The sequence below is a fragment of the Neopsephotus bourkii genome, unplaced genomic scaffold (assembly GCF_033783945.1).
Source record: "Neopsephotus bourkii isolate Nb327-2 ecotype Australia unplaced genomic scaffold, CSIRO-AGI_Nbou_v1 NB_1572, whole genome shotgun sequence".
NCBI classification, from domain to species: Eukaryota; Metazoa; Chordata; class Aves; order Psittaciformes; family Psittacidae; genus Neopsephotus; species Neopsephotus bourkii.
The window spans coordinates 164,201-181,068 of NW_026902048.1; the positions used below are offsets into that span (position 1 = coordinate 164,201).

General features: G+C 44.3%; 1 protein-coding gene across 6 annotated transcripts; it reads right to left on the reverse strand.

The window, feature by feature from the left end:
• Positions 1-1,201: 1,201 nt before the first annotated feature.
• Positions 1,202-16,558, reverse strand: KIF23 (kinesin family member 23). 6 transcript variants are annotated; one of them, XR_009728103.1, is made up of 25 exons: positions 16,527-16,558; positions 16,304-16,373; positions 16,090-16,218; positions 15,276-15,381; positions 14,802-14,938; positions 14,072-14,181; positions 13,353-13,523; positions 12,359-12,400; positions 11,823-11,935; positions 11,558-11,679; positions 10,919-11,021; positions 10,527-10,606; positions 10,317-10,436; positions 9,810-9,969; positions 9,126-9,293; positions 8,737-8,894; positions 8,229-8,402; positions 7,362-7,541; positions 6,690-6,995; positions 4,712-4,942; positions 3,929-4,011; positions 3,562-3,643; positions 3,372-3,442; positions 2,291-2,509; positions 1,202-1,896 (listed from the first exon to the last, which is right to left on the reverse strand). XR_009728103.1 is itself a non-coding variant. In XM_061371111.1 (24 exons), exons 1-24 carry the CDS (start codon positions 16,535-16,537, stop codon positions 1,881-1,883), a joined length of 2,943 nt encoding a protein of 980 aa, XP_061227095.1. In that variant the 5' UTR covers positions 16,538-16,558; the 3' UTR covers positions 1,202-1,880. The 6 variants fall into 6 exon arrangements, 5 of the variants coding, with proteins under 5 accessions (XP_061227095.1, XP_061227096.1, XP_061227097.1 ...); XM_061371111.1 differs by lacking the exon at positions 2,291-2,509; XM_061371112.1 differs by lacking the exon at positions 2,291-2,509 and having other exon boundaries at positions 16,304-16,370; positions 16,527-16,538.
• Between the last annotated feature and the right edge of the window lie 310 nt (positions 16,559-16,868).

Consider the following 16,868-nt stretch of genomic DNA (forward strand, 5'->3'; position numbering starts at 1 on the left):
GGAATTCCCAGGCCCAGGGCAGGGGTACAGGGAGCTGTATGCAGCCCCTGATGGCTATTCCACACCATCTAGTGGCACTCGCTCTCCATGCAGCTGCAGCCGCGCTGCTTCCCACTCCTCCAGCACCAGGCTTTGCCTCCGGAGCTCATGGAATTGGTCAGGTTGGAAAAGGGCTTTAAGATCAAAGTCCAGTCGTTATCCTGGCACAGCCAAGGCCACCACTAAACCTTGTCCCTAAGTGTCACACCTACATGTCTGTGAAATACCTCCAGAGATGGTGACTCCAGCACTTCCCTGAGCAGCCTGATCCAACACCAAGGTCCCAAAAGCCTCTTCTAAACCCACCTATTTCTTCAGGCTGCTTTTTCTCCTTGTTTCTGCTTCTGTTAGGACTTACTAGACATTGCATTCAAGTAATCAGGCAATAAATACGACTAGGTTGAGGTAAACAACAGCAACAAAAGCATCCTGAACACACATCTCACAGATAAAGGCCTGCCAACACAGGGTGAGTTATCTCTGCTTGCAGCTTTTTGAAGGCTCCTTGTTCCCCAGACCAAGTGCTTTCTCAGTGATTATGGTTGAGCCTGCTTACAGCTAGGAGAAAGCCAAGACTACTGCAGAGGACAGCACTAGCACCAGCCCTTCCTGCTGCTGTGCTGCTTTCCATTCCAGCTGTGGGCCTTTTCCTTCAGAAGTGTTTAAAAAAGAAATCCCCTAGGATTTATAAGAAAAATGGGGTTTAAACTGCTTGGGAATAAAAGCTTTTTCATACACTGGAAAAAGCTCAAAGCTTCAACACCTTTTAACAAGGCACTCACAAAACGCAACCAACTGCCCCTGAAAGCAGTTTGCAGACACAAAGATATAAGGTTGTCCAAAACACATCTTGGGGTTATTATTGATCAAGCAGATTATAATAATCTGCTATTATAATATTATTATAATCTGCTATGATTATAATCTGCTTTATTATTAATCAAGCAGATTCCTTGGTTTGAACTTTAGATGCATCCCAAAAAGTGCCTTCATTGCCAGCTCTGCACAAGACACCGTCGAAATGCTGTGGTGCTTATCTTAGTTGCTGCAGCTTCACATGCCCCTAAGTAACAAGAACATGCTTTGTAAGAGCCACTGAATAGAAGTATTTATTTTAACAGGTTTACAGAGACATATATATAAAGTTCTCACTGCGTCTGTGAGCAAATTACCCCTTCACCCTGTATCTACAGATGTAAAACATGAATTACACTACAATATAAAGTAGGTCTGATGTCAGGTCACCATTACCCATCGTTTTCTTGCTTCATTACTATGAAAGTCTGAAGATTGAAATGTTTTTTACAAGCTGATTGGAGTATTAAATAATTCAAGGTAATTCTTCCAAGAAGAAAGCCATGTTACCAAGCTAGTGCTAGTTAATATAAAATATGAAATGGCATAAAAACACTCTTAAAGTGCATTACTGCATCTAAATAAATAGCAGCATTTATGACTCTTCGAAACAGAGGACCTGACAAGGAAGAGTGACCAGAAGTATTTTGCACTATAAAAAGCTGGAAAAATAAATGCAAGGCAAAAGCCTTGTGTCATTAGTCTATAAAGATACAATTCAATACATACAAGACAGAAGGTTCTTCAGGAGTCTGGGGGGGGAACAGCAGAACCCCTGATATCTACTGAAAATACACACAGCCACGCACATGCTTCTTTGGGACTGCAAGAGGTATCTCCCATTTAACCATTGCCTACCACAGGAGGTTATAAAAGCACCAGCCTGTGGGGATAGCACAGCAGTTTTCATCAGGTTTATCGCTGGTGGCAAAGATTACATCAGTCTGACAATATCAAGAGGAATCCAATGCAGTAACACGTGAAGTTCACGGTTTTCTTCGCCTGAAAAGGAAAGAGAAAAGCCACAAATAACTTCCAGGTTTTACACAGCATCAGTTTTCCTTAACAATAAATGCCTTGCTTACCTAGTCTGCTCTATACACAAGTCTCACATACTTCCTATGCTAGGAAATGCAACAGTTTAAACATACTAGCAGGAAACATGCATTTGACTTTCTTTCTTAAGACAGTTATGAGCATAAAACAAAGGCTTAAGTTATTAAATAAGCTAAACTAAATACAAGCTCCAACTCAATATGCAGATAAACTAAAGGATATACTACAATACTACAAGGCTGTAGCAAGGCTGCAAGTAGCAGTAGCCACCTTGAGCACGTCTCTAATAAGAGATGTAACAAAGTATACGCTAACATGATGAAAGGCTCATATTTGTCACCTTATCTGAAAGGGGGACACTTTCAGATACTCTCCAAAATACCCTTCTGCCATAGTTCTAAACTTTCTGGGTTCCAAACACAGTGAGTTTAGCTGATTTTGCCTTCACAAACACTCTCTGCCTCCCTCCAGCCCTATCTCCTGCTGCAAAGGTCCTGCAAAACTGCATTTTCTTCCTCTGAGCTGAACAGGACACCTCCAGAGCAGTGCCAGCACCTAGCTGCAAGAGGCCAAATCCAGACTGAATTCTCCTCTGAAACCTCTGGTTTAACAGAACTATCCTATCTGAAGCATTTCCTCGGTCAGTGAAGTGTTTTGTTGGATGTGAGGCTCAGATGCTAGCACCAGCCTTACAGACTGCAGGATCATTTGGACTCTGTTAGAAACTGGGACTGCTGGCTTGGTAAACTTCCATTCCTGGGTGCAGCTGCTACTGATCCCATCACATTAAAGGCAGCCATGAAGAATTCAGGCTGTTGTCTATGCCTTTGAAGGGAAGGTTTCTTCTAGCACAACTAGAGCCCAGCTTCCTTAGGAGGTGCCTTTATAATGACAGAGCAGGCAACAACTGGAACATTAGCTGTGTTCAAGTAAACCATTAGATATACCCTGTGGTCATCCCCAGCTGCCTCCTCCCAAAGCCATGCTGAAACTTACTTAAATTTATCCAAAATGAATATTCTTTACTACATCAGCATCTGATAAAGGCTGGGGGACAGAAGAGGGAATACAGATTAGCACTCGGTCACTGCCATCCCTAGCCCTGTTCCACTCTGGACATGCCAGGCATCCAAGTTCCCAGCTTTTTACAGCTGGGATGGCAAGAGATCAGACTCTGGCATTCAGTGCAGTAAGCAGAATACTGAGTTCTAAGAAGAACTAAGTTGTCTTCTCGGTGGTCTCCTACAGGCCTATCCCAACACCAGCTTCCAACACTGAACAATCCTGCCTCTGCACCCCAAACCTAAATTAGGAAAGGCAGCAAGGTCAATGGGGGGTAAAAAAAAGAAAGCTCTCCCATGTTAGATGTTACTAAGAAAGAGAACACAATCCCCCAGCTACAAAAGGAGAGAGGCACTTACTTGGGCTGAGCATGATGCTGATAGCCAGGTCCGAGAGCTGATCCTGCCCTCATCTCCACTGCCACAGAGCACTGCCAAGACACACAAAAATCAGTCTCCATGGCTAACCCCAAAACACAGCTACGAGCATTACCCCAAATTCTCATCCAGATCAAGCATGAGATAACCCCCTTCATCCTTTTAGGCTTACTCTGGTTTCCACATCAGTCCATTCTGATTCTGCAGCATCCTCAGGCTGGTCAGGATTGGAAGGTGATGATCTTCGTTTTCGACTGAAAGAGTATGAAGAGAGTTATAAGCATCACGTATTTTGGCAGATTTTCATATGCAAGAGAACACATTTTATACTTCCTAAATAAATCCTTTGCTCTCAGCAGCAGCCCAGCCTTAAAAGCAGCTCCAGTAGCTATAAGCCTCACCAAATTACTTTGACATGATTTCAAGTTAGCTGCAGCAACTTCCTGTCCAATCATTTGGACCAGAAGCGGTTCCATGTGCACTGCTGGAATCACACAGCTCCAGCAGCATCAGAACCTCAAGTTAACACCACAACTCACCCAGTTGGAGATTCCTGCTTCAGAGTCTCTATCTCAGTGAACTGCACAGCCTGTCCACCACCTCTGGTTTTGAAAACATCACCCTGGGAAGCAGAAAGCAGTTGACAAGGTACAGTCAGTAGATCAGCACAACTGCTACAGCACTGGCTTTCACATGAAACTGTTTTCATGAACACACATGAAAGAAGTGAGGGCTTTTTTAAACTCAAACAGAAAAAGCAATATCAGAAGGCCTATGAGTAGAGAAAAAATGAATCAAAACCTTCTTGTTCCAAATTACAAAGAGCTCTCAATTTGCCTTAGGTAAGTACAGTCAGCATTGTGGGACACAAACACTGCAAGTGTTCAAAGCCTGGGCTCTCACCACTTTGCTTGTCAGTTGACTACGAGAAATTGTGTCCTAGAGCATTCGAGCATCCATCACTGCAGCAAGTTACTCACACTGCTACTGGAGATGAAACAGCACCGCTCCAACAGGACTGACTCTGCAAGATCAGTCTAAATCTTTCACTACAAATGGATTACTGCACTTTACTAGAGGAAAAACCAACACTTCATTACTTTCAGGGAAACTAGCGACCGAGTTAAATGGGTTTGTAACGGCTTACAGAAACTAATGACAAAGAACAGTATCATCAGACACTAAAAGCTCCCTTGAAGGACAGAACTTTCAATTCAAATCTCACAGCAGATTAAGCCAAACACACCCTTTCACAAGCCAGTAACACCAGAAAGGGCTTTGACAGAGTTATCACAAGTCCACAACGAAGGCATTTGCTTTACCTTAATGAGCTTAGTTTCAATCTCCCCATCAGAGGCTAGCTCCTGGTGCGTCAGCATGTACTTGTCACACTTAGCTAGCGCCTTTTCGCTTGCAGCTGCCACCGTGATGGCATGAGGCACTTGAGGCTGCATGACTGCCTCAGTGGGCACATTAGAAGGTGGTTTATGATCCACCCATCTCTCCCCAGCTGAGCGGGACCGTCTGTGTCTGAGGCGAACTGGAGGTGCGCTCTGAGCAGAGTGGAAGAGAATCAGGAGAAATCAGCACACAGGAAATCACTCGCAGGGTATCATTAGCAGAAGGGGGCTTTGCAGGTCTGGTTAAGATGTGTCTGTGGGAAGATCAAAGCTTCCTTCCTCGAGTGCTTTCAGAGTGCATCCTGAAAGGCACCATTACAAAGAGCCTTGCAAGGGGTTATTAATGGATTCTTTCTCTGCCAATTTCTGTTTCTTGGGAATTTTAGCTGCTACCCAGTCTGTTGCCAATTCCAGACCTAAGAAGGTCGCCTTAAGGGGGATATAATTATGTTTGGTAATGCTCCTCCCAAGTTTCCAAATCAAACCCAATTGCTATGAACATATTAACCAACCACAAGACAGAAAATTGCCTTTCCATGGATGCATTCACGATTCAAAATGGATTTTTGGGGTAGCAAAGCAAGCAGGGTATGGATTCCCAACACCTTTAAAGGAGGCAAAACCTAACACTGAGTACACAGCAGAAGCAGCATCCCCTGCGCTGGTGCTATTGCTTCTCAACTCAGCTGCTGGAAATCCATAAGAAGTTTAAACATTTCCATTTGATGAACATTCTTGTCAGGTGCTCAGGAAAGTCAGAACACTCTGGAAACTCAGTTAAAAACCTGGGTCCCTTCAAGACTTTTGAACAGGGTTTTGAAAGAGTATTTGCAGCCTCTCTCTGCTCCATTCACATGCTCACTTTGGAGACCTCTGAAGCATGGTGAGCAAAACTATGAATGCAAGTGCCCTCTGCTGTATCCTCACGTGACGAGCATCAATTAGGATTTCTTTGACCAACAGACATTGACATTGGCTGGACCCTTTACAGATAAACCTCTTATAAAAGTCTAAAGCAGCTCTTCATCATTATACATACATAGGGAAACAGTGCTTTCAGCAAAAATCTTCCATTAAAAAAAGCAATGATTTCAATACATTCTAATTGGCATGGGCTTATTTCAGTTGATTTTCTTATGAAACCCTTCTGCCAAGGTGCCTTGGAACTTGTGTTCTGAAGAAAGGACACGTTATTGCTGGTCACATTTTGCTGTGGCACAGATCACACCCCATTCCCTGCTGACAGCAATTCATGTAGTAGTTAATTGGAATAGCATTTGCTTAAAAGCCTGTCCCTCACTTCAAAGGGCCAGCAAGTGCCAGGAAGTTTGAGAACGCTCAACAATTAATCATACCATGATTAACTTTTCTCCTCTCAAGAAGCTCTCTTAGAGGCTGGGGTGTGCAGTTCTCTTTGATTTACCTGAGCCACTGTGACAGCACCGTAACGTGGTGGAGATGCCACTGAATCAAACATTTGCATGCATCACTTTAATGAAAAGGAAGTCTCCCACCTGTATGCAACACCCCAGTTTTAGCAGATTTTAAGCAAGGCTGTTCTGGGGGAGTTAAAGTTAACAGTTACACAAGCAAGACGTTTGCCCAAGCACTGTTTCCACTAGACATTTGCAGGCATGGCTCATAAGACCACCTTTTAAGCTGCCCAGACTACGGTAAATTGCAGGCTGCAAGATAGGTTTGAGGAGACAGACACAAGTTAAAACACAAGGACATTTATAGCTAGAGAAAGAGTCTAGCTGGTTCAGAGCTCCTCACAGGGCTATCAATGCACCAGCAAGAAATACAATAAGGGGGAAACTACCATCTATGTTAGGTGTGCTCAGTTGTAATGAGTTTTTGAGCAACACTACTTTGAGCTTTTGACAGGAGCAGCACTAACCCTGTGGCATTGATCCTCTTCTATTTCTAGCTCATCTCTATGCCTGGGAAGCTCAGTGACTCCAGTCCAGCACATCCCTCGCCTTCTGTTTGAGATGTTATAGTCTCTATTTTGTTCTGGTTCTTGTTGTCTATTCCTTGCATTAGAAGTGCCACTGGTAGGCTTGTGCAAAGGGGTTTTCTGCTCCCATTCCATGACACAGGTTGCCACAGAAATGTTGCTACAAGAGTTAGAACGTCTGTGCACCTGCGGGTTGCTCACAAGCCGCTGGCTGTTAGGGACCTGAGTAACAGAGGTACTAGGAGGCTAGAGAGAACAGGAAAGGAATTAGTGAACACACACAACTGTCAACTTTCAAGGCAATAAAACATTCAACACTGACAAGGTGCAGAGTGCCAATTCAAGCTCATGGGTTTGGAAAGGTATTGTGCTGCAGTGACAGCATTAAGAATCAGGCATTCTTCCAATAACAGTAGCATTAGAAGGTAGAAGCAAGAACAAAAAGCAATGATAAATACAACAGGAGACAAAGAACTCAAAGCAAGTTTAAGTCATCCAAATTCTGTGCTTGGGAAGTATTTTCTAGCCACTAAAGAGAAGGGGCCTGCACTTTAGTTCATTTTTATAACTGTGCTTTTCCCTGTACCGAGAAGTGTTTTAAGGGCAACATACAGGTGCCGGTGGAGGAGACACTGATCTCTGGACAGGCTTCTCTCGGTCTCTCATTCGTGAAGGCCTCTCTGGCTTCTTATTTTTTGGTTCAGTAACAATGGCCTTCAGCTGCTTCAGTTTTTCATCTTTAACCCAAAGTTTGTTCTGCATTTCCAGCTGCTTTGCTGCCACACGACGCTCCTACAAAGACATGGGAGGAAAAGCATGAAGTACCTTACAGGAAAGCACAATAGTGCTGAGAGCTTGAAGGGATTCCACATGGAACAAAGTTATTCCTCACTGAGATACAAGCTATTGGAAATAACGATATATCAAGCCAAAGACAGACTTTGCAGATTATAAAATAATACCATGCTTAATTCCATAAGCATTTTGCTTCCTAAATTACAACAAATAGGAACATGTCTATCTATAGTTCTAGCAACGATGCTGAAGTAATAGAGTCCTGCAGTAGTAAGAGTTAATCCCTCAGATTTCCTTTCCTTATTGCTTGCCAAGTACTGAGCAAGACTTTACATGCGGAGAAAGGTGAAATTCTGACATGAGGCTTCTACTGACAACTGATGGAACAAGAGAATCACTTCTTAGAGTGCCATAAACCCAAAAGAACAAATCCCACATTTTGAGATGAAGTGACATAGAGCTCAAGAGCTGCTCTAGCTGCATCAGAAGTCCTTGAGGACTTCATCATATCATTGTACACATAGAAAAGCTAAGCTCAAAAAGTCTGAGTCCATAATTAAAAGCCAGACACATCTCCACTCGTAAGACCACTATAGCAGGAAACCCCTCACATAATCCAAGGTGGCTGGCACAACCCAGCATCACCCCATTACACATTTCTAACAGATGTAGTCATGTACTTACACACTCCTTCTCCCATTTCACGCTGGTTTCTGTCACCATGCCTTGCAATCGTGCCTCCATCCTGCGCTTGTCCGAAGCCTGACGCTGCAGTTGCTGGCTCTTGCTTTCTAGCTCTTGCTGAAGATTACGTTTGTCTTCTTCATAAATTGTTGTCGTTTTCTCCAAGATATGAATCTGGAGGAAGACAGGAAGGACTTGGCAATGCTTCTTAGAAGCACAACCACCTAAGCCCAGAACTGCCAGTTCTATTTGACTGTTAACACATACTGGAATGTATCAGAAAGTGGTCAACATTCCACAAGGTTTCAGAGATTTTACAACTGAAGTTGCTCATCTCTATGTATTAAGAAAAGCCTCACCTCATAAGAAAGCCATAAAGCGTTCAGTAAGAGCTCCCCACAAAATACTTTTAACCTTGTTTCTAACACCCATCCTACAAGCAACTCCTGACACCAAGCAGCTTGCCAAATGACACACGTGCTTCACTTTAGACGAGGAAGAAACTGACCTTGTATTCCAACGTTTTTATTTTCTTCTCCAGGCGTTCCAGCTCCATTTTCTGCCCTGCTATTGTTCTCTCTTTTTCAGACAGTTTTCCTTGAACATAGTTTTTGTTGGATGCAACACTGGACTCAAAATCTTGTAGCGCTGCTTTAAACGCATGCACTGCAAGGGAATCGATATATTTTATGTTCTCACTGTATCTCCACATTATCAAAAGCACTTCTGGTTTTCTCCTACCAACAATGCTTTCAGCTGTTTCATTACCTTAGAAAAGGCTTTTTAAATGATCAATCAAGGCAAGATATGTCATGTTGCACAGAAGATACAGGACAGATCCCTTGAGTAGTAATAAGGGCACCAAATCTAGCTCCAAACTGATGCTCAAACACTTACCAGTTTGGGCAATCTCCTCTGACAACAATTGCCGTATTTTATGGCGTTTTTCCAGGACTTCAATCAACTTTGGAAGTGTTTGATCATCATTAATATCCAATAGTTCACATGAAGGCCAGGGAGGAAAGTTCTGCAAAAGCAGTTCTGGAACAGCTTGCTCTTCTGTCTCTGTAAGATTTAAAGCCAAGAGAGTCTGTCAGCAAGCTACAGAACAGAAAAACCCCATTTGACAATGCACAGCCACACATCATTCATTCCAGAGTATCATGAAGCAGACAGAACTTGGAATTATTAATGAGAACTTGAGGTTTCCAGAAGACATGACAGCATTGAGACAAGATTAAATGTCATGTTCTCAATTCATTACCCTATAATACCTCTGGGCTACTCCCAATTCCTAAAGGAAGCCCTAAGCATACAGAAACAAAGTATCATCCCCAGCACAATTTCCTTTCGGGGGCTGTAATAATAGGAGCATGAATTCAACTCATCACAATAACACTTCCACAGTATCTAGGTTTATGCTACAAGTAGCACAGCTGGATGAAAACTGTGCCTATCGCAGAGGAGGCTCAAAGCTAAGCTCCTTTTGCACATCCAAGGCTCAAGTAATTTGTTTTAAAATAGCCTGAAACTGCCAACAGGAAAAAACCTGTTGTAACCACCCAGTATTCTAGCATTTACCTTCATTTATTGGGCCCCCCCTCATCTCCAGCTTCCGTTGGAGCTCCTCTCTGAAGTCCTGATTCCTGAAGCGCCGGCCCGGCGTCAGGGCACAGATGGGTCTGTCAGTAGGTCTTGCCACTTCAACCTCCTGCGCCATCTCTGCAAAGCGCATCACTTGCTGCAACAGAACAAAAGCAAGCTGAACACTAAAACTAACCAAGAGGCAAGCCACTCTAAGTGAGATTGTACATCAATGAAAGTATTAGAGACAGTATCAAGCTATAATCTCAACTAGATACTTTGGGATTGGAGTATCCAAAAGCCTTCCCAGTCACCCCTTCCCAACCTCAGCCCCCAAAGGGACCATAAAACCAACTGTACAGTCACAGCTCAAGTTATTTTCTACTTGATCAAATGAAGTGCCCAAGCAACAGAAATTATTATTCTTCACATCTACTCAGTAGAAGAATTCAGTGACAAACATGAAAAAAGGAGAGAACAGGGTAAGATCTGCAAGGAAGTTACCAGGCTTTCTTCGTAGTCCTCAGCTTTGGGGTTAACACACACAATCATACGCACTTTCCCTTCACCATCAAAATAGTTCTTGAAGAGATGAGTCAGTTTGCAATCTCTGTATGGAACCATCTGAAAATAAAGTACATGAAAGACATAGAAACCTTCCATTATGCCAGATGCTTGTCAAGCCAATAGGTGATTAGATAAGGGGTTGCATACCTTATTTGTTCCATACATTTGGTTTTCCCGCAGGACTTCAAGACATGTTCTTAATGTCATCAGGGACTGATTAATATTACCTTAAAGCCAAAAAAAGAAAAAGCCCACAAGGCAGAACAATGATGTAAGCAGCTTTCTGGATCACATTGCTAAACTGTTTAGCAGTTTAAGAACAAATTGCCTCAATTTAAGTTCTATTTGTTACACCTAATTGCTGTAATTAACTGAAGTATCAGAGTAACTGCTACTAAAAACTGCTGGTTTCCAAACTGGAGTATTTAAAAGTCATCAAATGAAACAATAGAACACTTCAATTCTTCCTACAACATCTTTTCTAGGAGTAGATCTAATAGCGCATACAATTACCAGGAAGTCTAAAGGTGGTTACATACCTGCTTCTCGCAACCTGTTCCCTTCAGCTTTTGTTCTATTAGTTCTTTCACTTCCAGCCAGATCAACTAAAGACAGCTGGCTTAAAGTTATCTGCTCTTTATCCTGTTACAGAAGAAAAATTACATTAGGCTAAGATCAGCAACATATTCCTTTTAACAGGGTGGGGAGCTCCCCCTCACCTCCCAGACCTAAACTAGTATGCACACTTTAAAAGAATGCATGTTCTGCCTTTAAATAAGGTCTGAGCATGTTCTTATAGCCCTTAATGCAAGAAGCTGGGTACCACAAGCTCTTCTGGTGGGCAAATTTAGCAGATCCCCTCGTCCTGGGCCACAAGACAGATACAACTGTACTCATTCAAATCCTCCACTTCTTAGATTAACAGGTTTTGCTTAAAAGCAGCAGAGGTAAAAGCCAAATAAGCAGCTTTGTGCTCTCTTTTAACATCCTGCTTTCATTACAAAGAGAAGACCAATTCTGTTAAGAGACTTGAAATTCAATAACTTTGATTTCCTTCACATTGAAGTTGCTAACGCTCAAGACACAGGAGTGGTTTTGGTGGGCCATGCTTTATGGTTCAGAGCCTTTTCCAACCTACATGCACACACACACACGCAGAGCTGTGCCCTGGAATTCACCTGCAGCACGTTGTCTCCATCTGCATCAAGCGGTGCCTGAGCCAACTTTATCATGAAAACACTATGAGAACGACTGGATTCTCGATTCAGCTGCGTGTTTGCAATCCGCCTCTTCTTTTGACCTGTTTAGAACAGAAACAATCCTTCCAAGGCCCTGTTTTACCTCACAGGCTCGCCACCTGGCAAAGCCAGTCTGTTTTCAGCATGTTAGGGTAAAGGATTACAGATCTGCACTGCATTTCAGAAGTTGGAGTGCAAGACTTACCTCGCCAGAACACTTCAAAAGCTTCTTCTGTAGATTTCACCTCTACTTCTGTGCATCCTGTTACATACATGTTGTGATTCTGGTCCTCACGAAGTGTTTTGGACTGTGGAGGTCTTAAGGACAGAGAGGAAACAAAAGAAATAGACACCACCAGCATTGAGTTTTTGGTATAATACATTGTCATGGAAATTTTCTTTTGTTTAAGTACAAAACTCAGACTGAACAGGTCAATTATCCATACAGCAGATGGAAGAGGAAGTGCAAGTACATGGACACACACTCAGCCAAGATTAGTTACACTTCAGCTACTGCTTTAATTGAGAAGCTATGTTTAATTGCAATTCTTACTAGAAATCATGGGTTTGGGTGGTAGCTATTGTTTTTCTACATGCATACAGAAGCAAGATGGCTTCAGCAGTGTTCTATAATTGCTAGGAAAGCAAGAAGAGACAGAGAGCCGGTCAAGTTTGCTTTCTGCTTCTACTAAAAGGAAAGGTCACTTTTCAGTATTGGCAATAATATGCTTGTGCACATACATAAAGTCACCATTTCGCACAGGAGTGTTGCAATTGTTCCACCTACCAAAAAAACAGGGTTAAAGAAATATTAAGTCATTCATCTTGTGTCTAAAACTCATTTCACATATAACAGACTGCAGTTTCCATAAATAGAAACAACCCAAGACTCCTCATAGGCTGATTTTTGGGTATTAGCAGAATACTAAAGCCAATAATTTCATACTTGTTTAAAAAGCATTCCCAGAGATTCAAACCCTTTCCCAGCCAGTGCCCTGGAGACAACTCCTGACGTTTTGCTCTAGTTAGTCTTTGTAAATCAGCCAACTCTTTAATTAACACATGTACCAATGGGCAGGCAGGGGGGTTGCTTTAATGGGTTTAGGATGAAAACCAATGTATCCAAAGTCTGTTTTGCAGACAGCTTTTTCTGACAGCCTCAAGATTCACCAACTTTAGGATCAATTTTAGACATCAGTTGAGTACAGACCTTCCCCCAAAATATCGCAAATTTCATTTATGAGACAATCCCTTTCTGGTTTCATGGGAAACTACTGACATCAAGAGAAATCCTATGCAAACTCGCACTAACTATAAATCAACAAAACAGCAACTTCCACCCAATACACTGTTTCCAGGAAAATAAAGTGTCAGCTAAGGAATGGCTGACTCCAAGTGGCAGTCGCCTGCTAGGAATAGTACTCACAGAATAGCATGAAGAGATTTAGAATCTCAGTGGGATACAACACACTGCCTAACAAATTAAATATTTGCATATTAATCTCCCATTATAACAGGGATGGGAGTGCCAAGTCTTAGCAGCAGAACAGCCATCAGCACTTGGCACACTTGAATACTATTGTCTGGCCTCCTTTGCCATCACCTTTTTCATGTGATTTTTTTAAATGATTCCCATGAATTGAGCCACATTTGCCAAGATTCCAGCTGCAAAGCCATATTGTAGCTCCTGCAAAAGCACAACTAAAGTAGGAGTAATGGTATTCATAAAACTAACTTGGGTTTTATAGGCTCAAAGGGAGCTTCCTCCAGGAGGTCATATATGTAGTTGTTGTAGATCTCAATATAGGAGACAAAGACACTGTAGACATTATCTTCATCAACGTCTTCCACTTTGCAGTGATCCTGCACATTGATCATATCTGCGAATTCCGGATCGATTTGTCGCCTGTTGGACACACACAAGAAGTGATTGTAATGAAGCATCCGCAGCCAGTGACAAGGCAGTGAAAAAGCACATCTACTGACAGATTACATGCTGTGAGTTGGGAAATGCTCACACCAGCAACTAATGACAGCACACCCAGTGACGCCCCATTAAAAAAAGCAGTGTGAAAATTAAGTAGATAAACTCCCATCTGACACTGCTGGACTTGGTGTCAACAAGAAACGCCTTGCAAAATCCCAGTCAACACTCCTATCCTCCTTTCAGCAAATCACTCCTTTGCAGAATATCCCCAAGTTTAACTTCACAGCATTCCTGCCTGGTAAATTCACTTACACTCGGGTTAGACTTCTGTCACCTGATTCCAAGTCTTTTAATCAAAACATTTATATGACTCGTCAAGCCCCATGCAATACCCTAACTTCCCATTAACATTTGTCTTTATTTTTTTTGAAGGAAAGGATAATGAGACCAAGATAAGCTAAAACCACAACAACAGAATAACATTTATAGGAATTCAATAGATTCTGCATGTTACAATAGCAACTTACTTGCCCAGTGGAGTTTTTGGAATAGGCATGGCATCTCTTTTCTGGCGCTCTAATAGGGCATCTACTTCACACTGAACGTCCACACCATTCTTGTCATCAAGCTTAAACACCTGAGCAGCGAGTATGTTCAGACAATACAGCAACAAGCATTAGAGAACATAAGTGTTGGGCAGCAAACCAAATTATTTGATCAAGCTGTCTGGCACACACCATGTCTAACACACCTCATGCCCCTCATTGTCTGCTAGCTAACGTGAAGTAGATCCGACAGAAACTAGGTGTTTCTGAGATAACAACCCATAGACGCTCCCAAGCTGCACACAAGCAAGGAAAAGACTTGCAGTGTTATTTCCAATATATTTAGATAACAAAATCCAGATATATTTGACCACAAGCCTCACATCTATATCATTTTCGATAAGGTTTCCTGTGGCTTTGTATCCTGTGGCTAGATCTCATTCCCTAACCCAGAAAGCTTCCTCTTTTCATTATTAATTGAAGAATGAGCAACAATTATAAGGCCAGCCACACCGTACACCTTCATGGAATGTCCATCCTAGTTGCCTCCTCAGCCCAGCTCCTCAAATCTGAAGGGTGTGGGTTCTTTTTGGTTGGTTTTAAAGTGCTCCAGCCACAGGAGTGGACAGGAGCACTTGGAACAGAAGGCTTTAATAGTGGGTTTAAGCTGTTACAGGCAACAGAATGGAGAATGCAGCACAAAACCACTCACAAATCGCTTGGCCTGAAAGGGTCCTATGCTGTTGAAGATCATATCCAAACACCGAGGGAGAAGTCCTCCATCACCAGGAGATCCTGTCATGGTGTGTGTTTTCCCACTGCCTGTCACACCATATGTAAAAAGGAGACCTAGAAGGGACAGTAAAGATAGTTAATCCTGCTTGCTGTGTCAAGAAACAGCTCAGTTATAACCAAACCCCCCATCTTTCCTGGGTCAAATGTATTTGGGAAAATCACTATCTCCTTTTAAACAGTTCACAGTAAAGTAACACACAAAGATAAATGGGTTTAGATGCAGTAAAAGGCAAGAAGAGCTTCCGAGGATGCTGAACCACAACTAGTCCATGGCAAACAAGATACACATGTTTTTGCCCAGGCAACCTAAGGAACCTGGAGACACATGAAGTCACAGTAACACAAACTGCACAGCAGACAGGCAAGGGGTAGAGAACAAGTTCTTGCTTACCATTTCTCCCACGAATGAGATCTTCCACTAGAGGTTTAGCCACCACGTCAAAGAGCTGCTTCTGAGCAACGAGGGTGCCAAACACCTCTTTAAAGGAATATTGTGTCTAGAAATAGAAGATATATCATTTTTAGCCTTCATTTTTCCTGTCCAGAGTTACATTGCTCTGGCTCCCCATACCACACATATGGCCAAAAGCCTCCTTTCCTAGGAAACATCCGTCCAGGATAAATCAAGGATTAATTCATTTGTGTCTAGTTCAGTTTAGAGCTGGTTTCTTTCAATTAGTCCTTCAAGGAATCTAAACATTTCATGGAACCCCAAGCCTCGTTTGTGTTGGAAGGGACCTTAAAGCCCATCCAACTCCAACCCCTGCCATGGGCAGGGACCCCTTCCACTGGAGCAGCTTGCTCCAAGCCCTGTGTCCAACCTGGCCTTGAGCACTGCCAGGGATGGGGCAGCCACAGCTTCTCTGGGCACCCTGTGCCAGTGCCTCAGCACCCTCACAGGGAAGAGCTTCTTCCCACTTCACCTGTGTTCCTTCCTCTACCCCGCAGAAGAAGCCTTTTTGTCTACAGAGACCATATTGGATAGTTAAGGCAATGGGTGGCTTTGCTCTAGGTGGTTTTCTGGGTTTGAAAATGCGCTTCTCTAACAGCAAAAGCTGCTGATTTGCACACTAGAGATGCCCCAAGCCAGCACAAAGCAGGGTGAAGGACCTCAAGCCTCAGTTCCAGGCTGGAAAACATCCCCTCCCGCCCAGCCCCAAGGCGAGGTCCCCCCCTCCAAGCTCTTCACCGACGCCAGCCGTTACCTCCCGGTACTCCCCGTTGCGAAATATCCGGTATCCCTCGGGCGGGTGGATCTGCACCGTGGTCTCATCGATCACCTCGATGCAGCACTCCTGGTCCGGGCGGCTCAGCGGCCTCACCCTGCAGTACACCTGCGCAGGGAGGGAAGAGGGGCACAGGGCCCGTTGGGAGCGCAGCTCCGGAGGGACCCCGCAACCCTCGGAGCCCCGCACTCACCCCCACGGGATCCCTCACGCAGGGGTTCGATGGCTTCTTCGGCACCGGCCTCCACGGCGTCCTCATTCTACTGAGGGAAGGAGAGGCGTGAGCGGCCACCACGGGCCGGGCCGGGCAGCACCGGGCCCAGCCGGGCAGCACCGGTCCCAGCCGGGCAGCACCGGGCCCGACCCCCGCCGCCGGGCAGGGGGGGAGAGGGGAAGGAGGCCGGGATCACACTCACGCTGCCTTCATGTCGCGATAGAAGGCGACGGCTGCTGCGCTCCCTGCCCAGCTCTGCTCTGCCGCAACCGCCACCGGCGCGCTCGCTGCGATTTAAATCTAACCAATCAGCGCTCACGTCGCCCAGAAGCGCCGCTGCGTAAGGGGCGACGCCGGCGCCCTCCCCGCCCCGCCTCAAGCGTTGCTATGACGACGCCATAGGGTGCGTCTCGGAGCGCGGCTGCCCCCTGCTGGCCGGGAGGAGTCGCGGCCCGGAGGAGCCGGTGAGGGCCGAGCCCTGCGCCAGCGCCCCCGGAGCGCTGAGGCCAAGCGGGGCCCGGGCGCGGAGGAAACCCCGAGGGCT